At 41.9% G+C, this 20,059-nt stretch overlaps 1 protein-coding gene across 9 annotated transcripts in view; it reads right to left on the reverse strand.

Moving 5' to 3' along the window:
• LOC100066251 (zinc finger protein 709) overlaps positions 1-20,059 on the reverse strand; it is a 112,962-nt gene that overhangs the window by 77,413 nt on the left and 15,490 nt on the right. For 4 of the 9 annotated variants that reach the window (XM_005611876.4, XM_070274047.1, XM_070274048.1 and 1 more), the window contains one exon: positions 11,079-14,452. The exons of 4 other annotated variants lie outside the window; for them this stretch is intronic. In XM_005611876.4, coding sequence (XP_005611933.2) covers positions 11,079-11,100 — 22 coding nt within the window. In that variant the 5' untranslated portion in view covers positions 11,101-14,452. Of the gene's footprint in view, positions 1-11,078; positions 14,453-20,059 lie in introns of those variants that run through there. One more of the 9 variants, XR_011440958.1, reaches the window with a different exon arrangement.

Below are 20,059 nucleotides of genomic sequence, written 5' to 3' on the forward strand. Positions count from 1 at the left end.
AGCGAAAGCATTATCTAGGGGGAAATTTATGCCATCAAACAAATACACTGGAAAAATCAAAGATCTCTAATCACTAACGTAGCATGTACCTTAGCAAAGAATAAAAAGAAGAGCAAGTTAAACCCAAAGCAAGCACAATAAAAGAAATAATAAAAATTAGAAAGGAAATAAATGTCATTGTGGGAAATCAATGGAGAAAATGAAAAGAAAAAAGCTGCTTGTTTCTCAAGACCAATAAAATTGAGAAATATGCACTCAAGATAACACAGAGAAGAGGAAGGACAGGAATTACTAACATCAGAAAGGAAAGGAGGGGAAATGAATATAAAATACGACTTGAGAAAATGCAACATTCATTTATGATAAACTAGTAATAGAGGAGAACTTCCACTTCTTGAGAAAGAACATCTTCACAAATCCTGAAGCTAAATTCATGGCATTTATTTCATATGATATGACTGTCTCTATGCAACAACTGGAAGAACTCACAATGACAGAAACCACTCCCGGAATTAATAAGAGAGTACAGCAAGTTTGCTTTCCATCTAGACCCACACGAACAGAGTCAACTGAACTTTGACAAAGAAGGAAAGGAGATTCAAATGAAAAAGAAAGTATTTTAAACGAACAGTGGGAGAAATAATGGATATCCACGTGCAAATACACACACACAAAACAAATGTAGACACAGGCCTCACACTTTTCATGAAAATTAAGTCAAAACACATCACAGATCTAAATGTAAAATGCCAAAAGAATAAACTCCTAGAAGATAACACAGAAGGAAATCTGGATGACCTTGTGTTTCTTGATGAATTTTCACATAGAAAACCAAACAGCAAGGTCCACAAAAGAAAAAACCAAAAGTTTTACAATTTTAAGTAAAACGAAAAACTCCTCCTCTGAAAACGATGGTGTAAAGAGAAGATCAACACCAATTCAGAGAAAGAGAAAATCTCTGTAAAACACTTACTGGACAAATGATTGGCATCTGAAATATGCAAAGAATTCTTTTTTTTTTTTTAAAGATTTTATTTATTTCCTTTTTCTCCCAAAGCCCCCCAGAACATAGTTGTATATTCTTTGTTGTGGGTCCTTCTAGTTGTTGCATGTGGGACGCTGCCTCAGCGTGGTTTGATGAGCAGTGCCATGTCCGCACCCAGGATTCGAACCAACGAAACACTGGGCCGCCTGCAGCAGAGCACGCAAGCTTAACCACTTGGCCACGGGGCCAGCCCCTGCCAAGAATTCTTAAACTGTAATAGTCAGAGGAAAAACATGCAATTAAAAAATGGGCAAAAGATCTGCAGACAGCTCACTGAAGGAGAGATCTAGATGCAAAATAAGCAATATGAAACATGCTCCACATCAAATGTCATTAGGAAATTGCAAAGAAAACAACAACGGGGATCACTAACCACTTATTAAATGGGTAAAAGTCAAAATATTCAGAACAGCAAATATCGGTGAAAATGCAAAGTTACAGGGAATCCTAGTTCATCGAGGGTGGAAACGGGATTTGGAACACCCACAGTGGAAGACAGGAACCTCCTTTCAGAATAAAATACACTGTCACTACATAGAGTAAGAATGAGCAATCACACTCCGTGGTATTTTTCCAAATGAGCTGAAACCTAAGCACTTTATTCATAATTGGCAAGAGTTAGAATTTTCAACAAGATGTCATTCAAGCATTGAACAGTCAATCAGTGGTGCATCCAAACAATGAAACACCGTCCAATGATAAAAAGAAATGATCTATCACGCCATGAAAACACATGGAGGAAGCTTAGAAGTCTATTGCTAAGTAAAGAAGCCAATGGGACAAGGCTCTGCAGTGTGTGATTCCAAGTATATCACGTTCTGGAAAAGACGAAAGTATGAGGCACTAGAAACATCTTTACTTGTGAAGGATTTGGAGGTTGGAGGGAGGGATGAGTCAATAGGTGGAGCACAGAGGAGTTTTAGGGAAGCGAAACTACACTCCATGATACAGAAATGATGGGTCCACGTCATTACACATTTGCCAAAACCCACACAGTGTGTAACACACAGAGTCAATGTTAATGTGCACCGTACACTGTAATGCGTCCATATGGGCTTGGAAATTCTAAGAAATGTACACAACTAATACCAAATGTGAAAAAGAGTGCAAACTCTGTGGATGCAGAGAGAAGGGTTATGTGGAAACTACGTAAATTCTGACCAATTTTTCTGTAAACTGAAAACTGCTGTCTTTTTAAAAAAGGATGAAGACAGACACATTACAATTCATCCCTTTTGACTGAAACAGGACATCTCTCATTCAACTGACTTCAAGTTACTTTTTTTTTTCAAGACTGGCCCTGAGAAATGCAAATCGAAACTACAATGAGGTATCACCTCACTCTGGTCAGAATGGCTATAATCAACAAGACTGGAAATAACAAGTGTTGGAGAAGATGTGGCGGGAAGGGAACCTTCGTACACTGCTGGTGGGAGTGCAAACTGGTGCAGCAACTATAGAAAGCAGTATGGAGTATCCTCAGAAAGTTAAGAATAGATCGACCATATGATCCAGCTATCCCACTGCTTGGTATTTATAAAAGACCTTGAAAATCCAGAGGCATAAAGATACATGCACCCCTATGTTCACTGCAGCATTATACACAACAGCCAAGACATGGAAGCAACCGAGATGTCCATCAAGGGACCAATGGATAAAGAAGATGTGGTATATATACACAATGGAGTACTACTCAGCCATAAGAAATGATGAAATCCGACCATTTGTGAGAACATGGATGGTCCTTGAGGGTACTTATGCTGAGTGAACTAAGTCAGAGGGAGAAAGTCAAATGCCCTATGATCTCACTCATGAGTAGAAGATAAAAACAAGGACAAACAAACACATAGCAACGGAGATTGGATTGGTGGTTACCACAGGGGAAGGGGGGAGGAGGGCAAGAGGGGTGATTAGGCTCACATGTGAGGGGAGGGACTATAATTAGTTTTTGAGTGGGGAACATGATGTAATCTACACAGAATTCGAGACATATTATGATGTACATATGAAAGCTACATAATGTTATAATCCAATGTTACTGCAACTAGTAAGAAAAAATTTTTCTCAGTTTCAAAGAAAAATAAAAAAGACTGGCCCTGAGCTAACATCTGTTGCAAATCTTTTCTTCTACTTCTTCTCCCTAAAGCCCCCAGTACATAGTTGTATATTCTAGTCGTAGGTGCTTCTAGTGTACTATGACTTCAACATATTTCAATAAGCCAGTCTGTGCTCTAGGAGCCTGAGACCCACAGGGGACGGGAAACTTCCATCGAATGCCTTGTTGGGGAGCACAGCACTGGATCCTCTGAGAAGTGCCAAGGTCACTATCAGTAGTGTCAGAACCCCAGGGTGGATGACGAGTGTCCTGTTATTTGTAGACCTATTAGTGTACATACAAGTGTGACTCTGAGTTTTATTTTGGGGATCTCTGAGTCAAGAGATTTCCAGAATTCTTTTACCACAAAGGGGCAAGACAACTGGTTGCTTTATAGTTTCAAGTGCCTGGGCTTAAGTTGGGTTGAATTAATCTCTTCACTGGGCCAAACTCAGACTGTGGTTGGTCCACTATAACCCAGAGGGTCGGGATCTTTGCTGGGACAGGTACAGGGCTGGGAGCAGCAGCAGAGTGACTTAGGGGCCCTGATGAGCCCTGTGTAATCTTGCTTCCTACTGGCTGCACTTTCCTGTCCCTTCTTTCTCTCAGTCTTCCAAGAGTTTGTGAACACATAGAGCTGAGGCCAATTTTGGCCAGTAGTCAGGTGACTGCCTGATGTTTGGTTAACTCTGGTGATCCTTTGGTTTGATTCTTCATCAGGGATGTCCCAATTAAGGGATGAACAGCAGCAACTCCACTGAGCTCCATCACGTATGAATGTGTGCTGTTGTCCTTAAAGTCTATGCACTCCCTAGTGCTGTGCATCCAGTTAACCCCAAGGAACTACCCAGGGAACCAAAGTGACTTGGAGGAGGGTGACCTCCTCCATCACCCTAGCATCTTTTAATGAACTGAAGACAGCAAGGCCACTACCCCTCCTGCAGGTGGCATAAGCTGCAGGGCCATGGTGAGGCTCCACCATAAACAAGCAGGTGTCAGCAGCTGGGCTGAGCTAGCAGGGTGCTGCTTCCAGGGCCAAAGGCACAACAGGCACCTCAGTAGAGGGTCACATGCTCAGTGCTTGTGAGAGCCTCTATTTTTAAGAGGTCTCAGTACCAGGTGACAATAGCAGCTCTAACGGCAGATAGTGGGGGGCTCTTGCGTCAGAATTCCAGGGACAACTTAAGACTCTCCTCCAGAGGGCTTCACATCACTGCCGTCAAGGTTACAAGCCACCTCCATGACAACTGGTTGCTTTATAGAGTTCAAATGCCTGGACTTAAGTTGGTTTGAACTAATCCCTTTGCTCTGACAAAGTCAGACTGGGGTGTTGTCACTATAACCCAGATGGTCAGGATCTTTGTTAGAACAGACCCTCTGTTGCAGCAGCAGAGTGACTTAGGGGCCCTGGTGAGCCCTCTGGAATCTTGCTTCCTACTGGCTGCATTTTCCTGTCACTTCTTTCTCTCTGAAATAATTGCTCTTGAAGGAGTGACCATCAGAGGGGCTCAGCTCAGTGACGGTACAATCATCTTCATAACCGCAGACTCCCCCTGATGTCAAGGCGACTCCAGCCTCATTCTCACCTTCACTCTAACAGACAGACAGATGCCACCCAAGACACTGACAAAAGATCACATTAAGGAGGGCCTGATTCCCAGACTCCTGCTCTCAGAGGACAGGAATTACCAGAACTGCCAACTCAGTGTCCTCTGCAGTTAGAACCTGGGCTTGGTGGGGTCAACAGGGCAACACAGGGCAGCACGGCGCCCAGGAGGAGCTGCCCAGCAAGCAGCAGCCCACAGTGCAGGAGCCTCCAGGCTTTCTCATCAGCCTGTCCAGGTCGGAAGGCCCAGGGGAAAAGGCAGGGTGAGGCTTAAGTGTTCAGAAGTCAAACAGCAAATATGTGCACCCTGGCCACTCATTACAAGAACACATGGGTGAAAAACTAAGCATTCGCACTGGCTTGTTTTTACATAAAGAAACACTAATAGGATGGTGAAGCAGTGATCAAAACTGGTCATGGGAGGGAGGCTGGAGTCAGAGAAGAGTGGGGCAGGAGGTGCAGACAGGGAGTCTCCTTCAGCGAGTTTCCCCTCTTAGGAATTTTTTAAACCTTCCCATGCATTATTTATTTAAAATAAGGGGAGACAGGGGCTGGCCCAGTGGCAGAGTGGTTAAGTCCACATGCTCTGCTTTGGCGGCCTAGGGTTCACCAGTTTGCATCCTGGTCACGGACCTATGCACCACTCACAAAGCCAGGCTGGGGCCAGTGTCCCACACATAAAATAGAGGAAGATGGGCACAGATGTTAGCTCCGGACCAGTCTTCCTCAACAACAAAAAATAAAATAAAACACGGAGAGACATTTATATATGTCGTATTTTTCTATGTTTGATCATTATTATTATTTTTTTTTTAAGATTTTACTTTGCGTTTTTTTCCGATTTTCTTCCCAAAGCCCCTGGGTACATAGCTGGATATTCTTAATTGTAGGTCCTTCTAGTTATGCCATGTGGGATGCCGCCTCAGCATGGCTTGATGAGCAGTGCCATGTCGGCGCCCAGGATCCAAACCAGCAAAACCCTGGGCTGCCACAGCAGAGTGTGCAAACTTAACCACTCACCCATAGGGCCAGCCCCAGATCATTATTTTTAAATAACTTTTAGTTTTAACACTTCTACATAGGAAACCATTCCAAGATTTAATTCTCTAAACACTAATGGATATAAAACTGTAAACAATAAAAATTTTACCAATCTCTTTGTAAAAAGACAGAGGGCATCATTGTTTGTGCCTCTACTATATTTACCCTGGGAACACTTTTAGGAAGGAGTAGCATATTATAATACCTTAGGGGTTTGCAATTAAGCCCTGAAATAAACTAGGAATTCCAAAGTTTACACAAGCTTTGACCAGATTCCTCATATCAATGAAAAGAGAAATTCAAGTGCCTTTACACCACATCCATTAAAATAGAATTCAGGGGCTGGCCCCGTGGCATAGCGGTTAAGTTCAATTTGCTCTGCTTCAGTGGCCTGGGGTTCGCATGTTTGGATCTCAGGTGTGGACCCAGCACCCCTCATCAAGCCAGGCTGTGGCAGCATCCCACATAAAATGGAGGAAGATGGGCACAGATGGTACCTCAGCGACAATCTTCCTCTCACTCACACACACAAACAATAAGAAAATAAATGAAATTCATTTGCCTTAGGAATAGTATAGGCTTTTAAATGTCAAAGTTCTCTAGGGACATGGACACACAAAACTGACCTAAACATGGAAAATGCACCTGAGAACTGAAATACACCCATCTCACATCTTGAGGTTCTCTTGTCTAAATGGAAAAAAATTTCGTTTCCACAATTTTCTTGCCTTGCTCACATCATATCTCTGACATTACATTTCCAAAGCCAAGTGCAAATGGAAACTAGAATCAGAGGATTGCAATCTTCAACTGATCAAGGAATTCGAGGACAGAAACAGGAATATTCCAATCAGCTCATAGAAGCAGCCTGCTGGCCTGCAGTTCACAAGGAAAACCAACTCTCAGAAAGGGACCATATTCCCAGACTTGAGGTATAGACTCTCCCAGTTGAGACAGATCCCCGGGAGAGGGCGAGTCCCTGGTGAAAGAGGGTGGGGAGCCCTGAGCAGTCACAGGAATGAACTCTGGGAGCCCCACACACCCTCCCTCTCCTGTGAGCATGGAGGCACTGCCTCCCCCAGGTTCCCACTCTCACATGTGAGGAAACTCTCAGCCGGATTCAGTCTAAGGTTCTGACCCACATGAACTCCAAAATCATGAACCCTTTGTCCACAGGATGGAACACCTGATCTTCACAGACTTCCTCACTGTGCACAGATTACACTCTCAGTGCACCTACAGGGTCGATACAAAACTCTAACAACGTTTAAAAGGTCCAGGCCTAAGGAACCACAACCAGAACCTCAGAAAGGGCATCACTCCCCACCTCATGAGCACATGCACCCCCAGCTTTCCAGGGCTCTGCAGCTCCTCTCAGGATAAAGGCTCCTTCCATGGGGGTGTGAGCAGTAGCACACCTGCAGGGGGTGGCTCCACAGGAAGGACAACTGGGCCTGCAAGGCCTTCCCTCTGCAGGGTCAAGGGGGCCTTAGCTTGGGTCTTGGACTGGGGGCCTCTGCTCTCCACTGGAGATGCTCTGGAACATCATTGTTATTTTAAGTCACACAAACCCAGTGCTGGAATAATCCAGCAAAATCAATGAAACCCAGTCCTTCCATGGAAAATAGAGAAAAAAAGTATAAGGTATTTCTACCACTTCAACTAGAAAAGCACAAATGTCTATTTCTTTAAGGAAAAAATGTCAATTATTACTGTTATTGAGAGAGGGCTCACCACTTGATGCACACAGAACCAGAGACCATGACACATCAGTCTTTGAAAGAAGAAACAGTTGACTGTGCCATCGATTGGCAAGGAGACAGGAGGACAGGCTCTCAACTCCGTCTCCCTCATCCAAAGCGTGGGCTGAGGCTTAAAAGAGCAGGGAGGGCCGGCTGGGATGCAAAGACCTGGCAGGATGAGGTCTGACTGGCAGATCAAAACTTTCTCTTCTGCACAGGCTCCTGGCTGGCCACCTCCTATGAAAAAGAGCTTTAACATCCTGCTATAGATGGAGTTAGTAATGGGAGGTTACCAGTAAAAGCACAGTGAACAAGGGTCAAGTTGTCCTGCAGATTTAACTCACTGCATTCTCCACTGGTAAGAGTTCCTAGAGATTTAGAGCCATCCTGCCCTTCCATGCAGAGAAGGAGGCACCCTTACAAAGGGACATTTCTCTTAGAATGTATATTCTCCTTACAAAAGGTTAACTTCTACTAGGTTTTCAGAGCTTTGCCTGTCTGCTGTTTATTAATAATCATCAGCTCAAAATAGCTCTTATGCCAAAGATGCATGATTTGGTATGACAATTCTGTTCCTGGTCCTGTGGTGACATTATTTCCGTGACAAGAAATCACACATGAACACTTGCGGTTTGCATGTTTAAGCCCTGGAATTTCATTTGAAAACATCCAAAAGTCAGGAACACACCTCAGAAACTAACTACATATGTTCAAGCTAAGAAAGAGCGAAAAAAGTATTCTTTCTAATAAATGGAATGTTGGGGCCGGCCCCGTGGCTGAGTGGTTAAGTTCTGGAGCTCTGCTGCGAGGCCCAGGGTTTCCCTGGTTCTGATCCTGGGCGCGGACATTGCACCGCTCATCAGGCCACGCTGAGGCAGCACCCCACATGCCCTAACTAGAAGGACCTGCAACTAAGATATACAACTGTGTACCGGGGGGTGGGGGGGGGGGGCGGATTTGGGAAGATAAAGCGGGAAAATAAATAAATAAAAATAAATGGAATGTAACAAAGGAACATTTTTTCTGAAATTCAACTCTTTGCTGCCTGTTTGGAACTATTTTTTATTATCTTCCAAGCTCTACTGATTAAATATATTTACCCTTATTGAAAAACAGAGACTTTAAATAAGTGAATAATTTTTTCTCATTCACAAACTTGGGGGGGCGGGGACCATGCCAATAGGAAAGATCACCCAGGACATTTTTCCAAGAGGAGCCCTTGCCCAAAGGACTTGCCATAGGATGTCTGAGCCCAGATGATCCTGGGGGAGACGCACAAGGATTTCCTGCAATGTAGATCCAGGTGGTTATTCTCTGCTTTCCTCTCTTGTAAAATACCCACAGACAAATATAATTTTGAAAATAGAGCCATCCATGGCTCTGGGGGATGATGATAAACATTTAAAATATTAGGTCTGTTGGAAATGCGCCATGCAGGACGAAGTGAGGATAAATGAAAGAGGAGAAGTGGCTTTGGGAGGGCGGGGAGGCCTCTGGAAATTTACAGATTTACTGTCAGTCCCAGGAAGAGCCAGCCTGGCGGGAAAGGACTGTGGATTTGAGACGCTGCTCCCCAAACAACTGGAAAACTATGGAGAAAACGGGTCCCCTCCGAGGAGAAAGGAGGCCCTGGGGACCCCAAAGACCACAGCTCATCCCCCGGACAGACCCCGGAGACCGAGGCCCGACTGTCCTGCGGGCCCTCCCGCGGGCCCCGCACCGTCTGGGACACGCGGGGCTGCGGGCGAACAGCTGCCCAGAGACGCTCCGGTCCAAGTCGACGCGCGCAGGGACCGCAGGACGCCAGGGGCCCGGCTGCCGGCCCCGCCCCCACGCTGCGGCCGGAGGGGCCTGAGGGCCGAGCGGCGCCACCGCTGACTCCGGGCCGCAGACCCCGGAGAGGACCGCGGGAGGCGGGGCCCGCCCCGCCGCTTCCCACCAGCCCCTCCTCCCGTGTCCTCACCCCGGGGCTGAACTCTCACCATTTCTAGAGCTCCTGGGTATTGAGTCTTTCCTAGGATCCCCACGACCAGTGCAGGTCACAGGTGACAGGCTGCGGCAGATCCACCAGTATCGCTATGGCCGACAACAGCTCACCTGCTGCGCAGCAGCATCCAGAAGCCGCCTTCACAGGAAGTCCAGTGCATGGCCCCACCCACCTGCGCCAACGGCTCCCCTGACTGGACGGTCCTGAACGCCCCGCCCCCTCATACCAGAGTGACAGCAGGTGGGAGGCCGCAGCCTTTAGCTGAACCCTCCTAGGCTGGAACCGGACTCACCTGGCATGTTTGCATTTAAACAGAACTTTTTCCTGGCCTGGCGCCGCCTCTATTGTTTTCACCCAGTTCTTTGTGAACAGTGGGCACCGGTGTGCACTGGGAAGTCCTGATTGAGTTTCAAATAAACCAAGTACAGACCATGAGAGTGAACCAGGCCAGGCGACACGGAAATAATAGGATCTTATGTCCTCTAGGGGCCACGGGCTTGTGACAAGCCTGTGAGGCCAAACGTGGAACGGCGACCCTTGTTGAGAAACGCTGACACTTAAATGTGACCTCACCATCTGTGATAAAGGGTCAGGCTCCCTTTTATTCAGCGATCCTTGTTAGCAATGAGCCTTCCACCCATCCCTCCCCAGCCCACTCATTTCCTACTTAAGACAGAGTCCATTGGGGCTGGCCCAGTGTGTAGCAGTTAAGTTCACGCACAGCGCTTCAGGTGGTCTAGTGTTCGCAGGTTCAAATCCCGTGTGCGGACCTACACACCAGTCGTGAAAACCACCCTCTGGCAGTGTCCCACATACAAAATAGAGGAAGATGGGCAACAGATGTTAAGTCAGAGCTACTCTTCATCAAGCAAAAAGAGTAAGACTGGCAATAGATGTTAGTTCAGGGCCAATCTTCCTCACCAAAAAACAGGCGAAGATAAAGTATCCCAGAACACTTGGTTCTACAAGAAAGTTTGAATCCCACAGTCCTAGCCTGGGCGTAAGGACTCTTCTCAGTGTAACCGCAGGGTAGGACATGTATTCATTAAAGTCTCAGGTGTACATTTGCCACTGGAAGGAAATTTATTTTAGATCAGTTTTTGCTCTTGTCTGTAGAGACCGTTCAAATGTTAACCACTATAATACCCACATCTAAGGCAGTTGACCTCCTTTCCCTGATACAAGAAAAACGATGTCAGTATATAAATGTCGGATGCACCTGGAAACTCTTCCCCTACCCCTTAGCTTTATCGAGGGATAACTGAACAACACAACTGTCCATATTTAGAGATCACAGTGCGATGACTTGATATATGTATACAAGTTGTATACTTGAAATTTGCTAAGACAGCGGATGAAGTCTTCTCACCACACCCACACACACACACACAATGTGACTAAGTACCCAGGAGTGGAATTGATGGGTCACATGGTAATTTTAGTTTTTATATTTGAGGAACTCCCAGATCTCTTTCCACAGTAACTACACCATATTACATTCTCACCACCCACGTGTGAGAGTTCAAATTTCTAAATACATCCTCAACAACACTTGTTCTTACCGCACATCTTGATTCCAGCCATCCTGGTGGGGGTGAAGTGGTATGTCACTGGGGTTTTTGATTTGCGTTTCCTTCCTCATTAAGGATGCCCAGCATCTTTTCATACGCTCTTGACCATTTCCCTGTCTTCCTTGGAAACAGTGTATTCAGATCCTTTACTATATTTAGAGGTTCTTGACTTTTTCTAATTAAGTTTGAAGATGTCTTTAGGTATTTTTGATACAAGTTCCTTATCAGAATTACGATTTGCAGAATTTTCTTCCATTCTATAGGTTGTGTTTTCACTCTCTTGCCTTAAAATTTTTGCTTTTGATTGTGGTACCATACGCATACCATAAAATTTGCGTTTTCAACATTTTTTAACTGTATAGTTCAGTTGTAGCCCATTGGCTTTCTTTTCCAAGCTGAATGATACACCATTGTACGTATGTGCCAGATTTTCTTGATCCATTCATCCTTTGAAGGGCACCTGGGTTACTTCCACATTGTGGCAAATGTGTAAAATGCTAGTATAAACAGCAGTGGACGTATATCTGTCGAAGTCCCTGCTTTCAAATCTACTGCAATTCCCAGAAGCAGCATTGCTAGTGCAGGCAGTAACTCAGTTTGTAATATTTAGAAGAACTGCCGTGTTGCATTCATACCATCCAAATAATTTTTTATTCACAGCAGTAGTGCACAAGAGTTCCAAAGGGTGTGTTCACTGTCTTGATGGTGTCCTTTGAAGCACAAAAGTTATTGATTTGATGACGTGCAAATAATGTAGTTGTTCCTGTTTTTGCTCTGTGTCTCATCTAATAATTCTTTCCCAAATCCAACTTGATGAATTTCTCCCTGTATTTTATCTAATTGTGTTATTGCTTACTCAGTTTTAGGTCTTTAGGATAAAACCTCTTTCTTTTGCATATGGCTATCCACTTGGCCCAGCACCAGTTTATAAAAAGAATATTCTTGCCTCAAACTTGGCAATTTTTTCAAACATCATTAGACCACAGAGGTATGGGTTTAGTTCTCAAATCTCAATCTGTCCATAGATCTGTATTCCTGTCCTTGTGTTAGTGCCACACACTTTTTTTTTTTTCAAAGATTTTATTTTCTTCCTTCTCCCCAAAGCCCCCCGGTACATAGTTGTATATTCTTTGCTGTGGGCCCTTCTAGTTGTAGCATGTGGGACGCCGCCTCAGCGTGGTTTGATGAACAGTGTCATGTACGCGCCCAGGATTCGAACCAACGAAACACTGGGCCGCCTGCAGCGGAGCACGTGAACTTAACCACTCGGCCACGAGGCCAGACCCAGTACCACACACTCTTGATTACCAGTGCATATGACAAAGTTTGAAATCAAGAAATGGTAGTCCTACCATTTTGTTTTTCTGTTTTCAAGATTGCTTTGACTACTCTGACTCCCCTGCAATTCCACATAATTTTATGAAAGAGCCTGCCACTTTGTATAGAGGAATCATTTGGCATCAATGTCAGGTATGTGCTGAATCTCAGGGCATCTGGGGAATAGTGCCATTTCAACAATGTAAGTCTTCTGATTCATGAAATTGGGATTTTTTTTTTTTTTAAAGATTTTATTTTTTCCTTTTTCTCCCCAAAGCCCCCCAGTACATAGTTGTATATTCTTCGTTGTGGGTCCTTCTAGTTGTGGCATGTGGGACGCTGCCTCAGCGTGGTCTGATGAGCAGTGCCATGTCCGCGCCCAGGATTCGAACTAACGAAACACTGGGCCGCCTGCAGCGGAGCGCGCGAACTTAACCACTCGGCCACGGGGCCAAGCCCGAAATTGGGATGTTTTGCCATTTATTGATACCTTTTTAATTTCTTTTGACCATATATTGCACTTTCCTCGCCATCCATCTTGTACTTCTTTTGCTAAGTTGACTCTGAAGTATGTGATTCTTTTGAATTTATTCTCAAAGCAATATTTCTTCATTTCATTATCAGATTGTTCATATATAGAAATACAATTGAGTTTTATATTTTGATCTTGTATCCTACCATTTTGCTAACCTTAATGATCAATTCCAATAAATTTTTTAGTGGATTCCTTAGAGTTTTCTAAAAACATACCTCAGCTGGAAGTAGACAGAGGTTTACATCTTTCTAACCCATCTTTATGCATTTGATTTTCTTTTCTCTTGCATAAGGATTCCAGCAGAAATCTCCAGTATATTCTAGAATAGAAGTGGCAAGAGCAGACATCCTTCTTTGGTTCCTAACTGTCAAGGGGAAAGCATCCAGTCTTTCCTAATTAAATGTAATATCAGCTGGGGGTTTTCCATATATGCTCATTGTGACATTAGGAAGTTTCCTTCTGTTCCTGGTGATCTGACTGCTTTAATTGTGAAGGGATACTGGATTTTGTCCATTATTTCTCCTGAGTCTGTTGAAATGATGTGATGCCATTTTTGCTTTTTAGTCCATTGCTATCCTTGATTACATAAATGGATTTTGGATAATAACCAAACCTTTTATCCCTTGAATTAATTCCTCTTAGTCATGGTGCATAATTCTTTTCTTTTATGCTGGTTTGTGTTTGCTGGAATTTTTTGTAACTGGCCTCACAAAATGAGTGCAAACTATGCTCTCCATGCTAATTTTTAGAAGAGTGTGTGAAGAATCTGTATTAAGAAACTTTGAATGTTTCAGAGAATTCTGTGCTGAAACAATGTGGGCCTAGCCTTACTTTGTGGATGATGGTTTGTTTACCAATTCAACACCTTCCCTTCTGTAGTTCTGTTCTGATTTTCCAGTTATTCTTGATTTAGGTTCAGTAGTTTGTGTCTTTTTGGAATTTGTCCATTCCATCTCAGTTACCTAATTTATTGCCATACAATAGTTCATTGAGCTCTTTTATAATCCTTTTTATTTCTGTAATGTCCAATAGAATTATCCCTCTTTCTTTTTGATTCTTTGAATTTGATTCTTCCACCTTTTTCTGTAGAACAGTTTGGATAAAGATTTGTCAATTTTGGGGCCTGGCCCGGTGGCACAGCAGATAAGTTCGCACGTTCTGAATCTCCGCGGCCCGGGATTTGCAAGTTCGGATCCCGGCTGCGGACACGGCACTGCTTGGCACGCCATGCTGTGGCAGGTGTCCCACATATAAAGTAGAGGAAGATGGGCACAGATGTTAGCTCAGGGCCAGGCTTCCTCAGCAAAAAAGAGGAGGACTGGCAGTAGTTAGCTCAGGGCTAATCTTCCTCAAAAAAAAAAATTGTCAATTTTGTTAATCTCTCCATAAATCCACTTTTGGTTTCATTGATCTTCTCTGTGGCTTTTCTATTTCTCATTTCATTAATTTTGCTCTAACTTTTGTTGTTTCCTTTTCTTCTTGCTGTTGGGTTTGGTGCCACATCTTTTCAAACCTGTTAAAAAAAAGGTTAGGTTATCAATTTGAGATATTTCTTCTTTGTTAGTATAGGCATTAATGGCTATAAATTTATTTCTTTGTACTGCTTTAGTTGCAGGCCATAAACTTTCACCCCTCAGGTACGACATGAGTTTCCTCATTACTTCTAGTAATATTTTTTGTTTTAAAGACTATTTTCCTAGATATTTGTGTCATCTCTCCAGCTAAATTTGGGGGGCTGAATCCAGATGTACATTTTCCCCTGCTTTTCCTTCCAATCTGCATCTTTGAGTCTACAGTGTGCTTCCTGTACCGAGCATATATTTAGATCATGGTTTGTATGTTTTAATCTGAGGTGACAATCACTTCCTCCTGTCTAGATCATGCAATTGAATCACATTTAGGATTTCTGACCTAGTTGCAATGATACCTGCCTTTTTAGTTTTAATGTAAGTTTGAATTCTCATGTTCTTTTCAGTTTCTCCACTCCTTTATGGCTTTCTGTTGCATTAATTGAATATTTTCTAACATAGCATTTTAATTTTTAAATAACTTCACTATACTTTTTAAGTTCTTTCTTTTTTAGGGGCTCCTTTACTATTTAACATAAACTTCTTAATTTACAATAAGGAGCTTCAGATTTATACTAGCTTAATTCCAGTGTTCATAGATTCTTTACTCATATATAGCTCTATTCTCTTTTGCCATTATTGTGGCATTATTGTTATGCAGATTACAAGTAATCTTATTTATTATTACAAGTAATCTAATTACAAGATTATCAAGTAATGCTAAAACCAATAATATCTTGTTACATTTATTTCTTTACTGTCTATCGACACTTCCGTAGCACAAGACAGCTTTGCTCCCACTCAAGACCTTAAGGCTTTTAATGGCAAACAAATTACACATATATTACAGTTCTATATGGAATAAGGACACCAGCACATTAAGTACATACTATTTTATACAGTCCTTTGATATCAGCCAAAAGAAAGGAAAAAATCGGTATTTGTTCTCTATCTCACATATATATAATTACCTATACTGGTGTTTTTGTTTCTTTATGTTGATATCAATTAACATCCTGGGTCACTTGATTTCAACCTGAAGAACTCCATCAATCATCTCATAAGGCAGTCAGCTATTAATATACTTTCTCAGGTTTTGTTAATCTGGGAAAGTATTTCATCTCTATAGTTTACAAGGTAGTTTTAGTGAATATAGGATTTTTGGTTGACAGGTCTTTTCTTTGTTCACTTACAATATGTTGTCCCTCTGCCTCCTAACCTCCCTTTTCTCTGCTGAGACATCGTTTGTTAATTTTACTGCAGTTTCCTCTAATTGTTGGGTTATTTGTTCAACTGCTGTTTTTTCCCCATTGTACAGTTCCTACTTTTTGGGATCTTTGCATGTTTCATATCTTTGATACAATCCACACGTTATAGGTAATATACTGTAGCAACTGGGTACTGGTCCGCTTCCTACTGGGACTCTTTATTATTATTAGCTTGTTTCTTTGTTCAGTGACCCGGCAGAGTATTTTAGCTAACTCCCTGCCCTCCACACAGAGAGAAACTTCTGACTTAGCCCCTGGAATCGGGCATGGCTTTGGCTGTGTCTGCTGTCCTGACACAGTGGCATGGGGGTTCTCTTCCTCTTCCATGGACACAACCTGTGCTTAAACTAGATTAACTGCTGGCTGTTGCTCTATTGTTTCCACCAATGTCCTGGGGGCATAACTTGCTCTACCAAATACTCCAGTGAAATGCTGGCTCCTTTGGAGAAATACTTCCTGAAGCCCCTGTTTGATATTTGTTCTCATCGTCCACGTGTCCTTCCAGCAGTCTGATTCCCTGGTTCTCTCAGGAAACCTAGACAGCCTACAGTCTAAGCTGTATCTTCATTAAATATACAAATCTACTAATTGTCTTTCACCTCATTCTGCACTTTTTAAAATTATTTTATTGAGGTCATAATAGTTTATAATGTGAAATGTCAGGTGTACATTATTATGATCAGTCACCACATATATGTGCCCCTTTACCCCTTATGCCCACTGCCCCACCCTCTTCACATCTGGGAACCACTAATCTGTTCTCTTTGTCCATGTGTTTGTTTATCTTCCACATATCAGTGAAATCCTGTGATGTCTGTCTTTCTCTGTCTGCCTTATTTAGCTTAACATAATACCCTCAAGTTCCAACCATGTTGTTGCAAATGGGATGATTTTCTCTTTTTTCACAGCTGAGTAGTATTCCATTGTATATATGTACCACTTCTTCGTTATCCAATCATCAGCTGATGGGCACTTGGATTGCTTCCACATCTTGGCTATTGTGAATCATGCTGCAATGAACATAGGGGTGCATAAGTCTCTTTGAATTGTTGTTTTCAAGTTCATTGGATAAACAGCCAGTAGCAGGATAGCTGAAACATACAGTATTAGTATTTTTACTTTTTGAGAAATGTTCATACTGTTTTCCATAGTGGCTGCACCAGTTTGCATTCCCATCAGAAGTGGATGAGGGTTCCCTTTTTTCCACATCCTCTCTAACATTTGTTGTTTTTTGTCTTGGTGATTATAGCCATTCTAACAGGTATATGGTGACAGCTCACTGTAGTTTTGATTTGCATTTCCCTAATGATTAGTGTGGTTAAAAAATCTTTTCATGTGCCTGTTGGCCATCTATCTGCTTTGGAAAAGTGTCTGTTCATATCCTCTGCTCATTTCTTGATTGAGTTGTTTGTTTTTATGTTGTTGAGCTGAATGAGATCTTTATATATTTTGGAGATTAGCCTGTTATCAGATATACGATTTGCACATATTTTCTCCCAGTTGGTGGGTTGTCTTCTTGTTTTGTTCGTTTCTTTGGTTTTGCCAAAGCTCTTTAGTCTGACATAATTCCACTTGTTTATCTTTTCTTTTGTTTCCTCGGCCTGAGTAGACATGGTATTCAAAAACATGCTGCTAAGACTGATGTCCAAGAGTGTCCTGCCTATACTTTATTCTAGAAGATTTATGGTTTCACGTCTTACCTTCAAGTCTTTAATCCATTTTGAGTTAATTTTTGTGTTTGGTGAAAGATAATGGTCTACTTTCATACTTCTGCTCATGGCTGTCCAGTTTTCCCTACACCATATATTGAAGAGACTTTCCTTTCTGTGTTATATGTGCTTGGCTCCTCCGTCAAAGATTAACTGCCCATACATGTTTGGTTTTACTTCTGGGCTTTCAATTCTGTTCCATTGATCTGTGCTGTCTGTTTTGGTACCAATACCATGCTGTTTTGATTACCATGACTTTGTAGTATATTTTGAAGTCAGGGATTGTGATGCCTCCAGCTTTGTTCTTTTTTTCTCAAGATGGCTTTAGTTATTCGCAGTCTTTTGTTGTCCCATATGAATTTTAGAATTCTTGGTTCTATTTCCATGAATAATGTTATTAGGATTCTGGCTAGGATCGCATTCACTCTGTAGATTGCTTTAGGTAGTATAGATATTTTAACTATATTTATTCATCCAACACACAGGCATGGAATATCTTTTCATTTCTTTATATCATCACTGATTTCTTTTAATAATGTCTTATAGTTTTCATTGTATAAGGATTTCACCTCCTTGGTTAAATATTTTCCTAGATATCTATATATATATTTTTTAAGATTTTATTTTTCCTTTTTCTCTCCAAAGCCCCCTGGTACATAGCTGTGAATTTTCAGTTGTGGGTCCTTCTAGTTGTGGCATGTGGGTTGCAGCCTCAGCATGGCTCCATGAGCGGTGCCATGTTCAAGCCCAGGATCCAAGCTGGCAAAACCCTGAGCCACCGAAGTAGAGTGCACAAACCTAACCACTTTGCAACAGGGCCAGCCCCTATCCTTAGATATTGTATTCTTTTTGGTGCAATTGTAAATGTGATTATATTCTTGAGTTCTCTTTCTGTTAGTTTGTTATCAGAGTAAGGAAATACAACTGATGTTTGTGAGTTGATTTTCCGCCCTGCAACTTTGCTGTAGTTGTTGATTATTTCTAATAGCTTTCTGATAGATTCTTTAAGGTTTTCTATAAATAGAATCATATCATCTGTGAGCAGTGAGACTTTCACTTCTTCCTTGGCAACTTCGATTCCTTTTATTTCCTCCAGTTGCCTAATTGCTCTGGACAAAACCTCCAGTACTATATTGAATCAGAGTGGCCAGAGTGAGCACTATTATCTTTTTGTGTTGTCAGAGGAATGGCTTTCAATTATTCTCCAAGAGTATGACATTGGCTGTAGGTTTGTCATACGTGCCCTTTATTACATTGAAGAGCTTTCCTTCTATACCCATCTTATGGATAGATTTTATCAAGAATGGATGTTGGATCATGTCAATTGCGGTCCCTGTATCTATTGAGATGATCATGTGGTTTTTATTCCTCATTTATTAAAGTGGTATATCCCATTGATTCATGGATGTTGAACCATCTCTGCATCCCTGGTATGAATTCCAGTTGATCATGGTGAATGACCCTTTTAATGTATAGCTGTATTCAGTTTGCCAATATTTTGTTGAGCATTTCTGCATCTGTGTTCATCAGCAATACTGGTCTGTAATTTTCCTTTGTGTTGTCCTTGTATGCCTTTAGGATCAGGGTGATGCTGGCCTCATAGAATGAGTTACCAAGTGTTCCATCTTCTTAAATTTTTGGAACAGTTTGAGAAGAAAAGACATTCCTCTTCTTTGACCGTTCGGTAGAATTCTCCAGAGAAGCCATCTGGTCCTGGACTTTTACTTTTTTAGGAGGTTTTTGATTACTGTTTCAATCTCTTTACTTGTGATCACTCTATTCAGATTCTCTATTTCTTCTTGATTCAGTTTGGGAGATTTTATGAGTCTAAGAATTTATCCATGTCTTCTGAATTGTCAAATTGGTAGGCATATAGGTTTTCTTGGTATTCTATTATAATCCTTTGTATTTCTGCTATCTGTTGCAATTTCTTCTCTTTCATTTCTTACTTTATTTGAGCCTTCTCTCTTTTTACTTAGTGAGTCAGGCTAAGGATTTGTCCATTTTGTTTATCTTCTCAAAGAACCAGCTCTTAGTTTCATCGACCCTTTCTACCATCTTTTGGGCTTCTATTGCATTTATTTCTGCTCTAATTTTTATTATTTCCCTCCTTCTGCTGACTTTGGGCTTTGTTGTTTTGCTAGTTCTGTTAGGTGTAGTTTAAGATTTCTTATTTGTGATTTTTATGTTTTGTCAAGGTGGGCCTCTGTTGCTATGAACTTTCCTTTTAGGACAACTTTTGCTGTATCCCATATGAGTTGTATGATGTATTTTCATTTTCATTTGTCTCCAGGTGTTTTTTGATTTCTCCTTTAATTTCTTCAATGATCCACTGAGTGTTCAGTAGCATGTTGTTTAGTCTCCATATATTTGTCACTTTCTCAGCTATTTTCTTGTGATTAACTTCTATTTTGATAGCACTATGGTCTGAAAAGATGCTTGATATGATTTCAGTCTTCTTAAATTTATTGAGGTTTGCCTTGTTTCCCAATATATGGTCTATCTTTGAGAATGCTGCATGTGAAGTTAAGAAGAATGTGTATTCATCTGGTTTTGGATAGAGTGTTCTAGATAT

This window comes from Equus caballus, chromosome 7 (assembly GCF_041296265.1).
Source record: "Equus caballus isolate H_3958 breed thoroughbred chromosome 7, TB-T2T, whole genome shotgun sequence".
NCBI classification, from domain to species: domain Eukaryota; kingdom Metazoa; phylum Chordata; class Mammalia; order Perissodactyla; family Equidae; genus Equus; species Equus caballus.